General features: G+C 35.6%; 2 protein-coding genes across 42 annotated transcripts in view; both read left to right on the plus strand.

Annotated features, from left to right (window-relative positions):
* The window catches only part of LOC129722556 (protein muscleblind), a 745,426-nt gene that overhangs the window by 704,981 nt on the left and 18,454 nt on the right, over positions 1–21,991 (plus strand). For 20 of the 41 annotated variants that reach the window (XM_055676090.1, XM_055676091.1, XM_055676092.1 and 17 more), the window contains 4 exons: positions 5–187; positions 1,606–1,647; positions 2,231–2,357; positions 21,570–21,628. In XM_055676090.1, the coding sequence (XP_055532065.1) occupies positions 5–187; positions 1,606–1,647; positions 2,231–2,357; positions 21,570–21,628 (411 nt within the window). The other 21 variants (XM_055676122.1, XM_055676123.1, XM_055676104.1 and 18 more) reach the window with 8 other exon arrangements.
* On the plus strand, positions 2,364–5,977 carry LOC129722557 (transcription elongation regulator 1-like). The gene has a single exon (XM_055676125.1). The coding sequence runs from the start codon at positions 2,639–2,641 to the stop codon at positions 3,614–3,616; it is 978 nt and encodes a 325-aa protein (XP_055532100.1). The 5' UTR covers positions 2,364–2,638; the 3' UTR covers positions 3,617–5,977.

Below are 21,991 nucleotides of genomic sequence, written 5' to 3' on the forward strand. Positions count from 1 at the left end.
CTAGACTGCACCTGTATCCGCTGCGGCTGCTGTTGCCGCTGCTGCCGCCGCCGCTGCTGCTACCATGGGCACCCTGCCGCCGCCACCGCCGCCATCCGGGGCTGTCACTTCGACGTCCCTTGCCATTGGCCAGACTCCCCTGGAGGCTGGCAAAAAGCGTGCAGCCGATAATGACATGATACAAATGGTACTTGCGTTACGTTACGTTCTTTCGTTTCTGTTTTCTCTTTCCAACTTCGCTTTTATTTCAAACTAGATTTGTTTTATTTTCGTTCAATGTTCCCGATTTTATGTTGTGTTTCCCTACCCCTTTAGACAAACAAGTATCGTTTCAAATTACTTCGGTTATATCTTGTTTGTTGTTTTGTACGTTCATCTTTGGCCGTAGCTTTCGCATGCTTCAGATTAAGTTTGCTTTTTAACGAATAAAAGTGACGGAAGGTTTCTTTTGCGGACAAGCAAAGAAAAACCGTACAGTGTACAAAAGGATCTTTGAACCAAAGTTGCTAGCATGTATGCTAAGTGAATACACACCCACACTGAAACATCTAGGGCATACTCTTTTTTTCTGATATATATTTTTGGTTGCCGCTGCCAACTTTTATCGAGTGTTTTATTGTGCGCAAACGTTATGAATTGTACAGAATCATTCAGCATTCTGCGCAAACCAGCTTCTTCTAGTGGTCAAGTGAGTGTGAGTGGTACGTGTGAGCTAATTGTGGCAAACTTCATCGGTTGTGGTAGCACTGTGTGTGAAAATATACCCTCTATTTTATCTGCATACATTTTTTATATCTTTTGTTTTGGCAAAAAAAAACGTAATTAAAAGAAACTGATTGTTTTCATCATAATACTCGCTAGAACAAGGGCAGAGTAACAAAGAAAAAAAAAAACATTTGTGATTTACCAAACTATACTCACCAATCAGCAGGAAGAAACATGTGACATAGCAGAAGCAAACATCCTCGCAACTTGACTAATCTGAAAAGCAAACGATAATCATGCAAGATTTTAATGTGATCGGATTGATAAATTCGTTACATACAGAGTGACGAACCAAACAACCAGAATTCTTCAACATTCAATAGTTATTTATAATGTATTATCTTTAGTTTTGTTTCATTCTATTAGTTTATTTTCCGTTTTGTTTTCTTTTTATTGTACAAATATTCTTAACTATTATCGTTAAGCGCCGCTCTCTGTACACCTGACTAATATGTGTTTTATTTTTCTCGCTTTTTCTCTCTTCTCGCCACACACACAAAAACAACAACAACAAAACTGCACAAACACGCACACATTTCGAAAATGTTACTCAACCCCCTCTACCTCTCCTTCATACGTTTCCAATACTGTTCACTGATATTTCCAAAACATTCAATGTGTGTGCGTGCGTGGTAAACGCTGGACAACTATGGAAACCACAATAAACTCCAAATCGTATGTTCAATCTCCCTCTTTCCCATAATCCTGCACCCACACATACACGCGCGCGTGCTGCTTGCGATTGTAAAACAACAACATCCACTACTACTATTACCTTACTTGTCCAACTACAAAATACTACTACTACTACTACTACTACTGCACATTCGCACCCACCAGATGGACATGAAAACGATGGGATCATTTTACTATGAAAACTTTGTAAGTAACCATGCATATTTCCCTATTTCGTTTCACTTTTTTTTTGTTCACATTTTCCGTTCGTTTAAGTTTGTACTCCTATTTTGCGCATTCTTTAGTGTGTGTGCAATTGATACTGGTTCCGTTAATTTCTTATTGTTTACTATCAGGTTTATCTCCTGCTGTACCAGTAGATTTGTAATCAGTGAAATACGACTTGTTGAGGATTGGTGTCTTGGCTAAAGGCTTAAAGTCTTGAATAACCCGTGCAGTCGAGAAAACTCACTCTCTTTATGCAAGACGCTGTAGTTTAAAATAGCTATTATCTCACTATTTCTCTCTCTCTCTCTCTATCTGTCTCCTTAACTTTCCATTGCTGTATCCTGAAAGACCCCGTATGACTGAAATGTGCTAATTTGTAAACATCATTCCATTATATTGTGTTTTCTTTTTCTTACAAACGAGCGGCAAAGCAAAAGCTATTTATGCAAATGATTTATCTATTTCTGCTCATCGCTATTCTTTTTCTCTTCTCTTCTCATTGCGCACTGCCGTGATCCAAAAAAAAAACCAAAACAAAACAAAACAATTGTGTGTACAACAGGCTTTTCCGGGAATGGTACCGTACAAGCGAACGGCCGCTGACAAATCCGGAATCCCGGTCTACCAGCCCGGTGCAACGACCTACCAGCAGCTGATGCAGCTCCAGCAGCCATTCGTGCCAGTATCATGTGAGTACCCAACACCCAGTCCTTCTGCAACATCTGCTACTTATATTCCACAAACATCCACAGCAACCCTAATTGCTAATAACAGTAGTAGTAATAGTGCTCAAAGCACCAACTTGACCAGCAGCAGTTACTATACTAGCAGTGGTAACAGTGTTAATAATAATAATAACAACAACAACAACAATAAAGTCAATAACAAAAACACAACACTCGTCAAATCACTCTCCTTACAATCGGTTTCTTCGGTTGGCACAGGCCTTAACCACCTGTCCAATGGTCAGATGCACTCAGATAGCGATCTCAGCATTAAAACCGAAGGTCACCTTAGCGATAAAGAAGATTCATCGGCTAGCGAAGCCAACGGCAGCGTGCTACTAACATCGCCGACAACGTCAACCGCTAGTTCCCTCTCGCAAACGCTTGTTACCACCTCATCAACCCAGGCAGTTCCGGTTCCAATCAGCAGTACCATGCTATCCTACTCTTCTGCTGCGCACATTAACAGCTACAATGCAGCCGTCGCTAGTATGCACGCTCAGGCACAAGCACAGGCTCAAGCGCAAGCCGTACACGCCGCCCATGCCCAGGCAGCCGCCGTAGCACAGGCCAATCAAGCTGCAGCCGCTTCCGCACAATACACCGCACACTACACCGAGGCAGCTAATCTTGCTAAAGAAGTCGCACAGAAGAACTACGCTAACGCTCTCAAGATGGCGGCCGTCTCAGGCGCACTCACCGGTAAACCATTAACCGCCCTCAGTTATACCGGAGTATCCTTGAACAAGTCGGGACTTCTTCAGCAAAATCAATCGTATCTAACTGCTGGCGCCACCGCAATTGCCACTCCATCAGCAGCTACTACCGCTTATCCGCCACCTCGCATCGGTACAGCGGCTATGGCCGCTGCCACACCGCAGCAAACATTACTGCCGGCACTTACACGCCCACCTCCGCCCATTTTATCACAGGCAGCCTACACACAAATGCTACGCCCACAGGTTCCCGCTAACATGGTCACTAATCCGTACGCAGCTGCCGCAGCCGTCGCTCAGCAGCAGCTTATGAGCCAAAGCCTGATGTATCCTACCTTCCAGACCGCCGGAGGTTATCAGTTCGGAAGCCCAATTCACACGGCAATCCCGACTGCTAACCTTACTGCAATTCCCGGTGCAATCCCCCAAGTGCAACAAGTGGCCGCTAATTCGACACCAGGCAGCGCAATGGTACTAAATCCTTACAAAAAAATGAAAACATCGTAAGCTGTCAAATCTCAGCAAGCGAAAGCCCCTCTGTGCAACGCATCATACGCACACATGCATACAAATCCACGAAGCCATGCCATAAAGAAAACTAAAGCGACCACCACGCACGAATGCAACCATACTCACAAACACCAACATTCATCTCTCACACACACACTACTGTACTCGTTGCCATGTTTTAGCGGAAAACTCGCACTCTAATAGAGCAGAAATTCGTATTAATACAATAAGAAAATAATGATGATAGTGCCTGAATATAAAAAAAAACACTTGAGAGGATAACGGAATTTAAAATCACCATCAATATAGTGGAAACAAACAACAGAGTAACACCATTTTATCTAGAAGCAAACAAAATACCGTTATTTTACATACACTCACTCACACAATCACACAAGAAGTAAGATCAATCAAATGTATAGGATAAGAAACCGATCGTTCTCGATAAAGGTTAAGCATCCGTAAGAATAGCATCATTTTTGATTCGTTTCGTTTCGTCCGGTACTACTTACTACTACTACTATGACTGGTAGTAACTATAAATCCTAGCTAATATTAAGTGCAATTCGTTTATTTTTTGTTCGAAACAATTGGTTTAAAACCCATGCATGTCGTCTCGATTTTTTATATTTGTTTAACTTGTTTTTCCTTCCGAATGGTTTATGTTACATTACGGGTAGTTCGTGGAGAATAAACGCAGCACAACAATCGAAGATTGCCGAACGAATGATATGTTTTCAAGTCGGAGATGTTTTTCTTGCAAAAACAAGGAAAAATCAAAATAAAAAAAAACTGTGATAGCTTCACACAAATACATGCTGCGCAAAAAAAAGAAAACAGAACGAATCAAAGCAACGTGCGGGAAGTGATGGCTTCAAATCGCACACATATACAGACGCACTCACGCACGCACACACGAAACGCAATCAGCACACACACGTTCTGCTAGCTACCGCGCAGAACTCTAAAATGTCAAAAAAAGTAGTTTTTGTTTAGATCATTTTGGTTAGTTTTTTGTTCTCCTCTATTTATCGGCTTGTTCGGTTTGAATAGCGTCTTGTTTAATACAAAATGATAGCATTAGTAGAAAACATTTAGAATATAGGCTCTAATAACAACAACAACAAAACCAACAGTAAGTCAGATTTTGAAAACATTGTAGTCAAGTAGTGGAAACCAGCAGCACTGGGTTCACGTAAAATGTGAAGTTTTAAAAACAAACCTAGAAGTGCATTTTGTTTATTTTGTTTACGATTATGTTTAAAAACCCGTTAGGTTCGCGTAACATTTTAGGAGATTACTTCTACGGTAGGCAAGAAACTGTAGATTTATAGGTAATTACTTGTAAATAACTGAAGAATTGATCGATGAAAAGATAGTTGTGATAAGATTGTTTGCTATACCTTCGAATTGATTTAGTGTTCCTTGATACTTATTCATTTACTATTTTTATGCAGAAAAAAAATACTTACAGAGTTCGTTGCTATCCATAATAGATTGTAGGATTTACGAACCGGCAATTCTGCTGGGAAATTTACATTATATATATGAGTAAACAATATTCGAAAGGTTGTGTATCCCATATAGACAGTTGATTGAGCACGGAGAAACAAATGCCTACTCAGATGAACAAAAGGAGGAAGAAGAAAGTGGCTCTCCCGACCGAATCAACTGTTGGTAACTAATAGAGAGAAAAATCTGATAAAAAACCAAACCAATACGATGCTTAGTGACTATTAACACTATTACTACTGCTACTAAAACTACTATCACTATTACAACGGCTACTACTGTTGCTGCTACAGTAATTTTATATACAAAGTAAACCGATGACAAAAGAAATAATAAACGTGAATCAAATTCACCAAACCGAAGCAAACGAAAAGCTCGAGCAACGCTATTACTACTACTATTACTACTACTATTACTACTACTGCTGCTACTATTACTGATGTCAAAGAAGTGTAGAAGAAAGAAGTAAAAAAAACAGTGGGATATTGTAAAGTATCGCCAGAGGTACATAACGGCCGTGCTAGTAAAGAGTGACTCTAGTAGTTACCTATTTCACCAGTAACAAAAACACACCCACATACACATTTTCATATTATATAGTATATATTTGTACATGTTTGAGAAAGTTTAGGATAAACCAGAACTTCTGCACGTACACGTACACATACTACGCCTACCACGTTCAGCATATACATACTCGTACTCCCAGGCAGAATTGATTTTACGCGTGTTTTATCAGATGAAGTAAACAAAAAAAAGTATCGTAGTTTAAACCCACTAGTGTCCTATTGCTAAACAAAAACGTTGTAGAATTGTACTCACCTAGCGAAAAAAAAAACAGAAAAACTAAAACAATCATTGAACGAATACTATTTGCATTGATAATAAACCTACAAAACAAAACAAAGTATGATAACAGTAGTTTTACTCCTCCCCAAAAATTGTATATCGTTGCTATTGTGAGTAAAAACCAAAACTGCATGAGTAAACACGTAAGGGTATCTGGAAAAAAGGTTTGGTCGGAACCCAACTGGGTTTTGCCAAAGAGTTTAGTTTAGAGTAGTACAGATCAGGAGCAAAGTTGTTTGAAGCGCTAGAAACCAACATCTATTAAGTGAAACAAACAAAAAAACAATGCTCAGCGTTAGGATGCTATCACTAAAACACTGTACTCCTCTCTTGCGGTGCATTTATATTGTGTAACCAGTAAAAATACTAAGAAACTATTTCGTGTTTACGGTTTCGATTTTCGTTTTCTGTTTCATCTAATTATGTTGTTTTTCTGGCCCACTGAACCGAAAGACGAAAAAGTGATTTATGACCAGTGTTTCTATTTGTTGTTTTGCTCTTTTGCGTAATATGTGTCACTTTCGAATCTTTACGGTAGTGGAAAGTTTTTCGAATTTGTCAACTCTTAGCAACGCGAATGTAATCAAAAATCATTTCGATCGAACGTAAACCCTGCTTAACTTAAGTGTATTTTTACTGTGTATCACTTAGTTGTGTAATGTAAGATTTCTTTTTCTGTTATGCCTTAAACGTTCGCCTAGTATTCGATTCCTAAAGTAGCCAAATGCCTAAAAAAGCTTGTTCTCGCCCTCTCACGATGCAAACTCTCCACGCACTCCACATCCCGCTCCACACCAGCAAAACATCTAGCACTAACTGAATCCGAAAAGTTCCATTTCGCTAAATTGCTCAACAATTCTATCTATCGCTTTTTGCGCTGCTTTTTTTTACGTTAGCTCCAGAATCGTTAGTATCGAAGTACAGTCAATCGAGGTGTTTGTTTCTGTTAACGTTTTTAAAGCAGAAATAGCTGCCGCCACCCTTGCCATGCTTGATCAACATCCACACCACTAATCACTATTCTGTCGTCCCGCGCCCATCTGTAACCTGGTTCTAGAAATAAGTTATCTTTGAATATTTCATTTATTAGGCGATTTCTGGTAGGCTGCTTTGAGCCAAGTTTGACCATAATAATAAGAGCGCAACTGTTGGCTACCTTTGTTTCTATCGTATTTGGAATATTTCGTTACACATTTCGCAAAAAAAACCGAATGAGCTTTAGATAAAAACACACCCAACTTCTAAACAATATGGTTGATGGTTAGCAATAAAAGTTAAACAAAACTGCTTTGTTTGTTAAGTAAATGGGATTTGAGCTAGTGAATTGCTGTTTATGTATAGATTTATTATCGCTTTCTATCTATATAAATATCATACATATGTTCAGTGCCATGTATAGATCTCGCAAATACTTGCAAGAACCAAAACAACAAAAGAAAAAAAACCCAAAACTCCATAACTGCTGTATTTGTTTTGCCACCGGTCTGATTACTTTCGATTTATTTACATCTATGCTACCTCCCCCCCTAACCACCTCTCGCAGCAGCACAATTGTTACTGACACTAACTCCACACATACATTGTACACCAAATTAGCAAACGTTCCCCGAAGCAACGTGCATAACCTTTTTTTTGGCCTTACTACTAGTAGTAGCTACACACTGCATTTCTACCTGAACAAAAAAAATAACCACCGCTGTCAACTTTCTACAGCTGTCCTACAAGAGGAAAACCCTCATAGCGTTATTAGTATAAGGCAGATTCTGCGAAGCAGCATGGAAAATTGTTGATATTTTAATAAAGTTTTTTTTAGCAGGAAACCAAAACATGTTAATACACTTTATAGTAGGAATGCGGCCTAGATTTTCATATTAAAAAAAAAGGATTTTCAAACGAACATCTGAATTACCAAAATCAAAGGAAACGAACGGATTCCAAGAACCCAAGAAATTGAGAATCTAAAAATTGGACAATCCTACGTAAGCAAGGATTTCAAAATGAATAAAAACCAAGGACAATGATTCTAAACAAACTTGGAATCTAAGGTTCAAGAATCCAATGGTGTCTGGGGATTAATAATCTAGAAATACTATAAAATACAAGGATGCACATTATAAAATCGAACAGATCTAGATTGGAATAAATTTCATACAGGAATACTGAATAAAACAACTACACTGGTCAACACAGATTCTGGCCTGGAGCTTAAACTGGCTTGGAGCTTAAACTTTCACTTTTAAGTGAAAGAAAGTTTTTTGCAGTTACTGTGAATTTTGTTGCCCCTTGCCGCCCAGAAGTGCGTCAAAAGATCCTAAACACTTGACGCATTTCTGAGGCAGGAGTGGCACCAATAGGTTCAATAACTCTAATCTTTCTTTTTTTTAGTTTGAGTTCTAGAACATTTTTTTCGCTTTTTTCGGTCAGTGTTATCCAGGACCCTAACATAAGAACCGCCGAAATAGAAATTTCGAGGATCTAGACATCCAAAAACCCCGCCATTGAAGAATTTAGGAAATATAAAATACAAGAATCTAGCACACAGCAGATATATACCAGAACTTAAAATTTCAAAAATTCAAATTTTTAAGAATTCAAAAGAAATAGTTTGAGGTTCTAATCAGTCTCATCCACAAAAGAAAATATTGAGGAATCCAAAAATTAGACACCAAAAAGTCCAAGAATAGAAAAATTTAGGAATAAAACAAATTAAAAATCTCATAATTTAAAAATTTGAGTTTGGATTCAAATCCAGTGTTATTCAAGCGTTCTTATTGAGAATTTAAAAATTTGGAATAAAACAGTTCAAGCATACTGCTTCCAAGGATTCACAAAACTAAGAATAAAAATGAACTAAAAAATCCAAAGTTTTGAAATCTAAGGAATCAAGAATGGAAATATTATAACTTCATAGAAATTTAGAATACATTAATCCAGGACTCTTCAAAAAATACAATGCAACATATCAAACCCCAATCAATTTTAATAAAAAAATCAGAGAATTTTAAATTCTCGCAATCAAAATTTAAAAATACACTAAAGTCGCTTTTTACGCGGGGGATACGTGCCGCGTAAAAAAAACGCGTAAATTCCGGAATCCGCGTAAAAAAACCATCGTTAATTTTGCATTCCGAGTGAAGGGAAACCGAAATCCGGGCAAAAAAAACCGCATAAATTCCGGAATCCGCGTAAAAAAGCCGCGTAAAAAAACCCGCGTAAAAAAAACTGCGTAAAAAGCGACCTTAGTGTATTCAAATAATGCAAAAAACAAAAAGAGAAGAACCGTCTCAGAAATCAAGAAATTTTTGAATCCAAAAATGCGCGAATCCAAAAACCCCAACAACTTATGGCCCAAAATTTTTACAATTTAAAAGTCGTAAAGTTCAAGCATTCACGAACCCAAGAGTCTACGATATTTATAATCCTAGAAGCTAAAAAATCTGAAAATTCAGAAATTTAGATTCAAAGAAACCGAATGTACAAATATTCAATTATGCAATCATCCAAATGCGTTAGTCTTCAGTAACTTCAATGAAGGGTTTCCGTAAGCAAACAGAGACCCGACAAATCCGATGAGCAATTATTCTGTGGCCTAATTCCCAGGAACGCCTAAAAAACTATAAACTTTCATTTTTTACCAGTTAGAACTCTAGGGCAAACATTTTTTCTCGCTTTTGTAGATCAGTGTTATGAATTTCTGAGTCCTCACAAGCAAGAATTGAAAAAAAATTAAAAACACAACCATACAAGAACATTCGGAGAAATCAGGAATTAATAAAAACATGAATCCAAAAATACAGAAATTCGAGAATCGAAAGTCTTGAAACTTGAGTATTCACAAATCCCTGAATCTACGATATCTTGATCCTAAAAATTTTGAGTTCTAGGATCAAACAAACAAAAAAAAACAAATGTACAAAAATTTAATCAAGCAATCACCTTAATAATTAGGAATCCAACGAGAATCCGAGAATTGAAACATACAGGATCTAGAAAAGAAGAAAATTTTAGAATCTAAATATTGGAAATTCGGAATTGAACAAAAATAAATTACGGATTCATGAATCTAAGAATAAAAAAAACCACGAATTTAAAATTCCAAAAAACCAAGATTCTAAGAATCAAAAATTCAATGAATAAAATCAATTACAAAAATAAATTAAAAACATACTAATTTTTAATGGTTTCAGTTACTTATCATTCAAGTGTTCGTCTAAACACCATCAATACCAGAAAAAGTGCTGGTTGTTGATAGAAAAAGAAAAAGAAGAAGAAGGGTTTAAACCACGCACGGTGGTGCGCGAGCTCAAATTCGTGAACTTTTTCCTTTTATTCTCCGAATACTGGTTCACTTAGCATGAAAGCATGAAAAAGAAAATTAGTTTATCAAAGAATAACAATAAGTGTCAGTTCGCAACACCGCCGCTAGTGGCGCTGCAAAGACTAACTTTTCAGTCTTGCACTTGAGAAAAGTAGTATCTTCAGCAAAGTTGTGCTAAAAAATGTACAAAAAGTATCATTTTTTGTACATCCCAAGATCATTATTGAGCAAAAACTAGCAGAAGAAATCTGCACAGGATGAGTTATTATTATCATCAATCTACGAAACTGATTGAAACGTTTGTCCCTTCTAGTATCTTCATGGCCTGATATGCAATTCAAAACGACATATTATTTTACTTTTCTGGAGATAACTCGGTTTGTGTAGAAGCTATCTGTTTTGTGTCTACTACAAAGTTGTGTGCTTGGATGATATACAAATATTTTTTTGAACATAGTTCCCTTCTGAATGCTACATTTTTCAATATATTTGAAAAAAATCTAATCCAAAACAAAAAAGTTTTTTTGTGAAAACATTATTATTACATTATGGTTGAGAACATAAGCAAGACTGAAAAGTTAGGGTTTACAGCGCCACAAGCGGCAGAGTTCCGAATTAAATCTCGTTAATTTGGTGAGGCTTTTCATATACTCAATTTTAACGAAGATAAACTTTAATAACAGTTTAGCGACTATACTTGATATTTCTAACGATGAAAATATTCTTAGCAGTTAGAGAACAGATTGATCTTCAATATGCAATATAGTTTGTGCCTATTATGCTGAGTAATAAGAGTTTGAATGTCATTTTTCGATGTAAAAACTGATATCTCCCCGTGGAGATAGGGTTAACAATGCGATAATATTTTCAATGCAGCCTTCAACGATTCATTCGAGTTTACCATTAACGTTAATGATTCTTCGAAACCCAGGACATGTTTTACAATCTATTGCTATACGACACCAACAGCAGACAGAATTAACCTTTGTTCTATGAGCGAAAATCATTGTACGTATTAGTTCACTGAGTTAGTGGCAACAACAATGGTGTAGAATAAATTAGAAATTCAAATAACTAAATCGATCAGCAGCCATCCCACAACTTTGTAGCAGATATTTTGACGAAGGTTTTAGGAAGTTCGTATCGAGATGACTAGTCAATAGTTCGGCCAACATTCCAGCTAAGTTATGTCGAACTATAAAATTCATGTGTTGATATTCTACAGACATCGTCAACTCTTATCCGATCCGATAATATTTAACAAACAAAGTAGTTGTTATACCCCTTTGAAAAGCTAACCAGAAAGCTCACCGGGAACCAAGGAAGTCGGGAACTTATCTCAGAACCAACGTTACTTTATGTTCGTCCTTCCCCTTACAACCACAGCGTTAACGCGTCTCCCAAAAACTTTTCACTCAACCATTTTGGAAAAGTGAATAGCACAACAATATTCAGTTCAGAGTAGAAAAAAAACGCAAAAACAAGCAGAGAAGATATTAAAACACAACAAACAGCAACTTGAACGCGAAGAAAGAGAAAAGTTCATGTCAAAAAAAATGTGTTTTTAATAAGTGCCTAATGACCACACTCACACAGACACAGATATTACAACATTTCACAACATTCGAAAGGGTGAAACGAAACTTTTTAAGCAAAAGTGCAACAACCAAGCACATGCAAGCAGAATTGTGTTCCGTGCCGTTTTTAAGAACCCGGGATCCAATTCTACGAGTACCAGAATTGCACACCATACAAAACTATCTGAGTTTTATTTAACGTTCGGGGCGGACCGTTTACAGTGCTAGGATCTCCGAAACAAAATAAGAAAATGAAATGCGTTTCCTAAATAGGTTAACCGTGCAGTATTGTGGTGTTCTCGAAAAAAAAAATAATAACATAGACCGAAGGTGACTCACAACACTTTTAGAATTTAGCAAAATGGTAGGATTCTGAATCCCCAGTTGTGAGAAAGTGAACAACAATCTTGATGGCAGACGAGAAAATTGTATGATTTGTAATGATTAGGAATTGTTTTTGTTTTTCTCTCGGATAAAGTGCGAACAATAAGGATTGTGAAACTATTTTACGTGATAACGGGAAACGAGGAGGAACGGAAATTAATCTAGCGAAGTAAAACAGAATCATACTGTATAACGTAGGCAGTATTTGTAAGTTGAAAAACAATTCTAGAAAAGCAAACAAAATTTGTATTCGAGATAAGCAACTATTGAAAATTGTAAAACAAACCATTAACTATTACTATATTATTGATATATAGCATTAAAATATTACTATACCATTAGTTTATATTACTAAAAAAAGAAAATGCATGTAATAAAACGTAATTGTTTACATTTCAATGAAAACACAAAAAACGCCAATATTATTTGATATTTAGTTTGGTTTCGTAACGCAAGTGCTGTACTCGGTTTTCTTTTTCCTATATATACATACAGATATATGACAAATTTTGTTTCCCTGATGAAAGTGTGGCTTTAAATAGATTTGGACTCACGTATATATTCGCTGCCTATTCTATATTCCCATTTTCATCTCTTGTTCTTCGTGTTCGAAATTCCATTTCTGTTTTCTGTTACGCCATTATCAGTGATCTTCACTGTATTTTTTCGTTCTAATTAGGCTCCGTTTCACACATACTCAGACATAGTTCTTGTATGATCACGCGATTAAGCGAAAGCTCGCTCTTTGTTACCACTAGTTTTAACAAGCGTAGCATAGTCAAACCATATATTTTCAGCTCTTACAGATAGTGTTGTTTTTGTTAATGGAATTCATCTGATTTAGCGTTTACTTAGGAACGAACTCAAATACCTTTAATAAAACCAAAATATCTCCAAAAAAAACAAACGCCAAAAACTGAAGCACCAATACCAATACACCTTAACCTTGCTTGATTTGCTTCGCCGAACTTGTATAGAGCACACAATAATTAACTTTTACGCATCGCTGCACCAAAAAAAAAACAAATGTTCTGAAATTTGCTTCAACTACTTAGTAATTACACACTGCGGTAAATGGGTAATTGTTCCGAAACTGTACTAGGATAAGAGCTTAGGCATGACAACTGTAACAGCATACACCCTCATTTATATGCGATAATGATGTGAATTCTATGAGCTTACCCATTAAGTTAAGTTTTTGAATCGTTTTCTCGGTTTGATTTTAAAGGGAATTAGCTATAAGAATGTTCTCGGTTCAGGAGCATGCGTTCATTTCTTAGTGTAAGATTTCGCGTTTCTTTGACAGTAATTTATGGGTTCTATTCTATCCCGCGAAAGGCTCTCTAGTCGTAATGAATTCAACAATCAATGCATATGTTGAAGTTGAATATTAACTTCGAATAAAGGTTGATAACTCTTCCTTCATCACAAATTTCAATGTTCGCGATGATTCATTACCTCTAATTTAGGATGATATTTTGATTTTACGCTCGTTGAGATATTCGCAATTGAGATTTCGGACATTGAGATCACAGGATGTTAATATTTTGAAATTACAGAATTAGAAGATCTGATGTCTGTCATTTTGTGCTATCATATTTTTTTTGAATCACGACAAATAAATAGGTTTTGATGATTGCAGATATTTTTAGAGCCAGAACGGTTTGTTGGACTGGTTCTTTTCGAAAAAACCGCAAAAAAATTCTCTGAAGAGTAAAAATAGGATAAAATTTTTTTTATTTTATTTTTAAAAATGATGTCTTCGGCAAAGTATCAGATAGTGATTCCGTCTTCCCAGAAAAAAAAAACCATTTTTTTTCTCAGAAAAAACACAACAGTTTTTGTTCACGGAAATTACCCAATGTTGGCTAAACATTAACGATTGTTGGAGCATGGAAAAATTGAGAACAAAAAGTTAACATTTGCTTTCAAATTTTTTACAGTGTATTTTTTCAAGAACTGTGTATAATAGTGATAGACATATCTTCGGAGTCGTAACTTTTGATTATTTTTGGACTCCAATAGTATAGGATTCCAATAGTGTAGGATTCTAGCACTGTGCAATATTTGGATTTTGGGCGCTAAGAATTTATTAAATTCATGAGTTTAGAATCTTGGGGTATTAGTATTTTACGATATACAGATTTTTATATCTTGAGAGTTATGGTGATTTGGGATATCGAGATTTTTGAATTCTAGGATTACGGAGTTATAAAAAAGAAAAAAAATATTGTTTACGGATTTTAGAGTTGTCTTTCTACAATATGTCAGGTTTTCGAGACTTCCAAAATTTTAGATTTAGTATTTTCACGATTCTAAGTCCAAAAATTCGCGTTTCAAGGATGTTTAAAATCCAAAATTTTCGCAGAAGACATACGAAGGATAGAACTTTTATCAGGATCTGAGTTTTAAAGGTTACGAAATTAAGATATCAGGAGTTAAGAGTTGTAAAATACTGAACTTTGGAGATTTCTGGGCCTCAAGATTTTCAGATTTTAGATGTTCATTTTGTCTCATTTTTTGATGAACCAGAACCGAAAAAAGTTGAATTTAAGACTGTAATCTGTCAACAGTTTTAAGACTTTAGATTGTCAATTTTTAGAAATTAATTATTTTTGTTTTCATTTTCGTCTTCGTCTTCGTCGGTCGGTTTTCTTCGGCAGGTTTTTACATAAAATTGCTGCAGAAAAGCTGCTGAAAAAAAAACCTGACGAAGACGTTCGCTACCCTAGTTAAATCAGTATTTTTTTAACACTTCTTATAAACGACTTTTGGATTTTAAAGCTCTGGAGTTCATTTTGCGAATCTACATACGCTTCCCTAGTAAATTATAAAAAAAACCAAGTTGAGAGTGCTGCTTTTTTCACGATTTTTTAATTTACAACCTAAAATTACAGCATTAGAGATCTCATGACATTAGGATTCTAGACTAGAAGATCATGAGAAGATCTCAGCGTTAAGGAATTATAAAGTTTTAATATTTTCATTTTTTAATAGCATAGGATTCCAAGACTGTATTTTTTTCAACTTTAGTAGCTTGGGATGTAGGAATCTTGAAATATTACTATTTCACATTATAAATATATGTGGACTTGAGAGTTTTTTTGGTATGTCCAAAATAAATTTTTCACTACTATAGTTGCGAAATTTTAAGGTTTAGTTTTAGAAATGTTACGGTTGTTACGGTTTAAAGTCCAAGATTTTCAAATGTGATCAAGATACTTGAAAAATACTTCTAGGGTTTCTTGCGGGTTTTAAAGTTTAGAAATTATGATTTCAAGAGTTAAGGATTTTGGGGTATTCGGAATCTCAAGGTGAAACTAAACGGAGGTTTTTTCCATACAATTTTTAAATTAGTTTCCTTTTCTCTTGACGATCTTGAGCGTAAACCAGAACAATTTTATTTAATAGCATTTTAGGTTGGATTTGTTGGAATTGTAGGATTTAATGATTTTAGGATGAATCCATATTAATTCTTCATCTTTGCAGGTTGTTACCATTTCTTTATTTTTAGGACTTCTGAATGTTATAATTTAGGAAATTTAATTTTATTTAAATTTTAATTTCAAAGTTTTCGGGAATTCAGGAATGTAATTCAAGCGAATAAATATGTGAAGCTCTTAAAGTTTTGGACTTTTGGGATAGGTATTAGGATTTCAATATTTAAGGAAGATTTTAGGGTTTTTTCCTTTGATTTGAATTCTCCTGTAGAAATAGGAATTGCTGGAATTTCGGATTTTAACACCTCAGAATTTTGAGGAATTCATATTATCAGATTTTAACAACCGAGATATGTAATATATTGAAGATTTGATAATACGGGATTGAAAGATCTTATGACATTAAAATTCAAGACTCACAAGAATATAAGATTAACGGATCTCAACGGTTTAGAATTATGGAGTTTTATGTTTTCCAAACTAAAAGTTTTCGGAATTGAGAAGTTTGAGATTTGCCTAATTCAGACGTTTGAAATCTTGTCAGATTAGATTCTACGATATGAAGATTTCTTGACTTGAGAGTTTCGGGGATTTGGGATTCGATTTGAGATTTACGAAGCCCAGATTGGGGAATTTTAAGACTTGATTTTGGAAATTGTTCACGGATTTTAGGGTTCTACATAATTTCAGGTTTCCATCAGTTTAAGAATTGAAGATTTCAGTATGTTACGATTCCAAGTCCAAGAGTTTGGATTTTTGAATTTCAAGATATTCGGAGAAGATCTAATTTTCTAAGCATCTGTGGGTTTAGACTTTGGAAATTGGGGATTTCAAGAGCTAGACACTGTTAAATTTCGAAGTTTTGCAGGGTCTTAAATATTTCGGATTTAAGAGACTCATGTTCGTATCATTTTTCAATTTAAGACTTTGAGATTTTAGAAAACTTTTGGAAAAACACTTCGGAATTTTAAGAAATCGGAATTTGCAGCTTTTAGCGCTTTGCGATTGTAGGATGTTGAGATTACGTTGAAGTTTCAGGTTTTCATGGTATTAAAATTCGAGATTTCAGTATTCATGATTTTTGAACAAGAGTTCGCGTTTCAAGGATTTTTGAATTTATGGATTTTAAGATCTGAGGCTTGAAAGTTTAGGAAATAATTAGGAATTTCTGAAGTTAAGGATTGTAAAAGTTTTAAGGTTTCGGGTTTTCGAGTTCTTCAAAATTTCAAATTTCAGAAATTCATATTTGGATTCTAGGACTTTGATATTTTAGAAACCAGAACTGAAAAAATAGAGTATTAGATGTTTCACGATTTGAGAACCTAGCAATGTGATAAATATCAGGAATTTATGATTCAAGGATTTAGCAATTTTTATTTTGAGACTTATAGTTGAAGCATTTTAAAATTTTATGTTTGTAATTATTGAATAATTGAGATTATTTCTTTTCATGGATTATATAATTTCGTTTTTTTTATTGTTTCATTGGAATTTGATGATTTTTAGTTTCAGGGATATAATTTTCTAGCATTCCCGATTTTTGAAATTTCATGCTAAAACAAACATTTTAAAAATCGGAATATACCAGAATTTCAAAACCATGTCTCCTAAAATCGCAAGCCTCAAAATCCACAAATTCCAATGAAAAAGTAAAAAAATAAATTATAAAGTCCTACACTTGTAAATCTATGAAGGGTTTTGAAATTTTCGAATATAACATGTATGTTTATTTTTTAAATTTGAAAATCATGAGTTTTATAATTTTAAAGACTTAGTTGGGAGCTAACAATTTAAAAAATTCTACGATTTGAAGATTAAATAGATTGGATTTTTGGATTTTGAGGTTTTAAGATTGTTGGTTTTAGGGATTCATGTATGTAGAATTTCGGGATGTGAATATAATTCACATTATAATTGCAGGATTAGGGTTCAAGGGAATAAAGATGCATTTAGGGATTTCAGGGTTCTAGACTTTTAGGTTGTTAGGATTTTAGGAATGTAGGATTAAATAATTTGTTGAAATATTTCAACTTTCTAGTGTTTTTTTTTTTAATTTCATGACTATAGGATTTAAGGTTTTTAGAATGAACTAACTTTCAATTTATTTTGTAGTACATCATGCTTATCTGTTTTGCATCCCTAGTGAATATAAAAAAACAAGTTATTTGTTCACCTTCTGGGACGCTTCTTTAATTTGAACTCAGCTATGAAAAATGGAACTAAAACGCATACTGCAGCAGAACTACCGTATAATAGGTTGATCACACTCTACAGATTCAAAACGTGATGGAGTGTTTTGTTTCGTTTTACTCACGAAATTTTACCTAATAAATAAGGATATAAAGGAAATTTGTAATTTGTATAAAGCAGTAACAGAATTAATATTAAAATAAATATTTTGAAAATTTTTTACACTCAACTAAAGGTAGCACAACGTCAATCCACTTAGCAGATGTAATTTTTTTTTCAAATTTGATTAATACATATAAATACATATATTCAATGTTCTTGTTTTAATACTAGTCATGCTGGAAAGACATGTTCAGTACTTAATGCGATATGGAACATCAACAAAAGAAAGATGTACACTAAAAAGTCACTCCCACTTCCGCAAATTCCTCAAAACTAGATACAAGAAATAGAACAATTCATAGAGTAAACTGCATGGTTACTGTGTGTAATGGTATTGGGTTGGTAATTGTCGAAGCAATCATCAATGTTAACTAGGTTTAGCTTACAACACAGTAGATAACAAATGCCGAAGCCAACTAGTGATCTCGTGTGAAGAATACAATTTACACACTACTTTACAATCAAATATCATTCGATTGCATGTCTGAGTATTCTATCATGTTGTATCATCTTTCTATTTCTTTTCTTCTTGTTCTTTCTCTACTATTACTACTACTCCTACTACTACTACTACTATCACTACTGTTTTAACTGCCCTTTAGTTACCTGCGCCAAGATGCATCTGCCTCATTTTTTCTTTTGTTTGATTGTACTGATTCTGCCTTGTCTCATGCAGACAATCCTCATCGATAGTTTTGTACATTTCATCGTCTGTATTTGTTATCTGGTATATATTTATCGAACCAAGTGGGGTGTGTGATCTCGTTTCAATCTGCAAAGTAAAAGTAAAAAAATGAAAACATACACAGCCATCCTCTGCTGCCTGAGTGAGGCATCCTGTTTCTTAGGCTATTTTATATAGCAACATATTTTCTATACTGTTTCGCCTACACATAAATATTTCACCATATATGCCATTATATCTCTATTAGTCTATATTGAGTCTCTGTAATCGGTTGACCAGTGTGTGGAAAGTACATCAAAATTGTTTTGTTACTTATTGATTTGAGAATGTATCTAATTCAAATTCAACGCCAACCCATAAACGTATTTCTATATATATATATATATAAAACGCTTCGGCTGATGTTGCGAGCATAGGAGGTAAGAGTTTGCACTGCTATTTGCTTATATTTATTTAGACTTCATCACAACACATTTAGTTTAATCCTAACACTAGACACACGTGTTGCATACCCAAGTAGTACTTTTGTGTGCCATTAGATTCCGGGCCAAGCGAGAGACCCTTTCGTTTGGCCTTTTTTTCTTCGTGTAGTTTAGAGATAATTACTAATGTTTTGATTTATTATTCATTTTATTTCCTTCTTGCATTTTATTTACAGACACCGTTCACACGACCGCTAACAGCTAACATTATAACAAAATAGTCTTAACAATCTCTCACCATGCCAACTTTTACGCACAACAGTTTAATTTTTTAGTAAAATCATTTACCAGAACCACCACCAACAGCCTACCATTGAAATTTGTAAAAGCCAATCCGCATACATACGCACAACCACACACACCAGCAAATGACATTGTCTTGGTTTGATTGCTTGTAGACCATTGGAGTATTGAACGCTTTTCTCTATATATATATTTACATATTTATTTTCAGTATATTTTCGATTTTTATTTTCAGCACATTTTAACGCTCACACCTTTCTTTCCCCACGGCCCAAATTCATTCATAATCTCTTCATCAAATCGTTCAATCGTCCCTCTCTGTGTTCATCCATCAATCCAAAAGTGTGCATTTCATCATTCTTCCATCAGATTCCAAAGCACCAACTGGTCAATGTAAATTGCCCTTATCCAAAAATTTTCTCACATTTCCCTTTCTTTCTGCCTTTCACAGACTAATCGCCCCACCTTCCTAGCCTCATTTTCCACTCTCTGCCTTCTTCTCTATCTCGCTCTCTTTCTCTCTGTACCTCTATTGATAACGATATCCGCTTCATATTGACTGTGGCTTTACAACCAAAACAACAGCAGTAACAATGAATCATAAAATCTAGACATACATTAGTTAGAAATGTTAACCGTCTCACTATACAGAACCACTTTCGTATTTCAGCTCAGTATCTTTGTAACCCATCCATATATTTGGTAATATTTTCCATTGAACAGATAAACGATAGTGCAGTGGTAAAAAATGGCTTTAGTGTACAATCGCGTATCGAGAGCCAAAACAGATCGTATTTTGCTGAATCCCCCCCGTACTGACTTTGTCGATTAGTCCTAAGACCGTTGATTTGTTTTTATGTTAGAAATCTGTTGACTCTTAAACCATTGTTCTAGAATTTACTGTTCCTGTTCGCTCAGGTTTGCCGTTTAGTACATTCGATTCGGCTTTCGCGTTGTTCGTAGTGTGCTTAGTAACCGGGCGTCTCCATCTAGCTCTGTGTTCCAACGGAGACGCACGGTCGTTGACTTTTGATTTTCCGTCTTACGGCTGACTGTAGATAGCAGTACCCCCAGCAGCATACACGACAACCTCCAACTCACCGCTCTCTGACTTGCATTTGTGTTTTTTCTTGTTTTCTCAACTGGTTTTTGTTTGCTTTCAATGGTAATTTGTGAGTATTTGTGTCCTGGTTTTTTTTTGGCAGGCGACGATCAGTCACCCAGTATCGCTAGCATGACCCTTCCCGACCTGACATGTGATTAATATCCAGAGCAGATTTTTCATTCAGTTTTTCTCTCTCGTTCGAAAATTAACTTTAATTTTAAATGTGTATTCTTTTATTACTTTATTTCACGCCTGCGATCAATTCACTGGATTATGCAATATTGATTTCCGTTTGGTTGACCTTATTTGATTGAACAAAAATATAATTTCCACCACCGACGGACGCAAAACCACGCCGATCAACGATTCGAACCACCGAATGTGTAAAATCAACGATATAATTGTGTTTTCAAAACTCATTATCTCCCCCCACGCAAATTGGTTTATCACAACTGTGTAAACTGCCTATCACTCCACTCACGGCTGTCGATTGTGATATTTCCACCTCCCTCTACACGCTCCGGCTTTGTAAAACGAAAAATCCTTTCCCCGACCAAACGCAATTAACCGGAAGCTTATATTTTTCATTGGCTGCACTCGTACTGAATCAATACAACCACGAAAATCAACGTCGTTCCCTCGAACTTTCACCGTTAATGATCCCACCTGCAACAACGAAAATAACTACAACAACAACAACAAAAAATATCTCCTTTACATCCACCCCGCTTGCCACCCGCTCGTCGTGTCACTCCAAAACCTTCCACACTCCGGCACCTTGTGCATTGTCCGTGTTTACTTTCCATCGTTAATGTAATAAAAAATAAACATCGGCATCGGCTTGCACTGCCTGCCTGCCATATTACACACGGGTTTCGCCAAAAAACCTACAATATTGCATCGAAACGCGAATCGAACCGCACGTAAAAAACTATCGACGTCGCTCTCTCGCCGCCTCTGTCTCTCTGTCTTTCTATCGAACAACCAACCAATAACACACCAGCATCACCTACGATACCTTTGAATGCTCCCTACGTTATCTACACCGACGCCAATGGACAGGTACAGGTTTTCGAGCTTATGTTAAATTTCGATAGTTTGTAACAGTATACTAGAGATGGGGGCTATCACAGTTTGTTTGTATACTTTCTTTAGTTTTACCGCTTTTCTTTTTTTCTCCCCATCCTATCCAAAAACACTGTTTTTTTAGTTTAGTTCCGCCCATCAGTTTGCAAACAGTTTGCCTAGAGGGCGCGGATGGTCTCACGGATGCCGCTGCGGGTGGGCCAAAAACTCGGCCACTTTGAGTTAGATTGATTTTTTCGATCGAATTTCGAGCATAGTAATTTTGGCAAATCAAAGCGAGCGGCTCGAACTAGATGTAAAAACTAGTATTTGAAAGTCTAAAATAGGTTTCGTTTACTA

The sequence above is a fragment of the Wyeomyia smithii genome, chromosome 2 (genome assembly GCF_029784165.1).
Source record: "Wyeomyia smithii strain HCP4-BCI-WySm-NY-G18 chromosome 2, ASM2978416v1, whole genome shotgun sequence".
Classification (NCBI taxonomy): domain Eukaryota; kingdom Metazoa; phylum Arthropoda; class Insecta; order Diptera; family Culicidae; genus Wyeomyia; species Wyeomyia smithii.

What these genes read in the sequence shown, in the direction of transcription:
- LOC129722557 (XM_055676125.1), top strand. Translation starts at nt 2,639, where the DNA reads ATGCACTCAGATAGCGATCTCAGCATTAAAACCGAAGGTCACCTTAGC.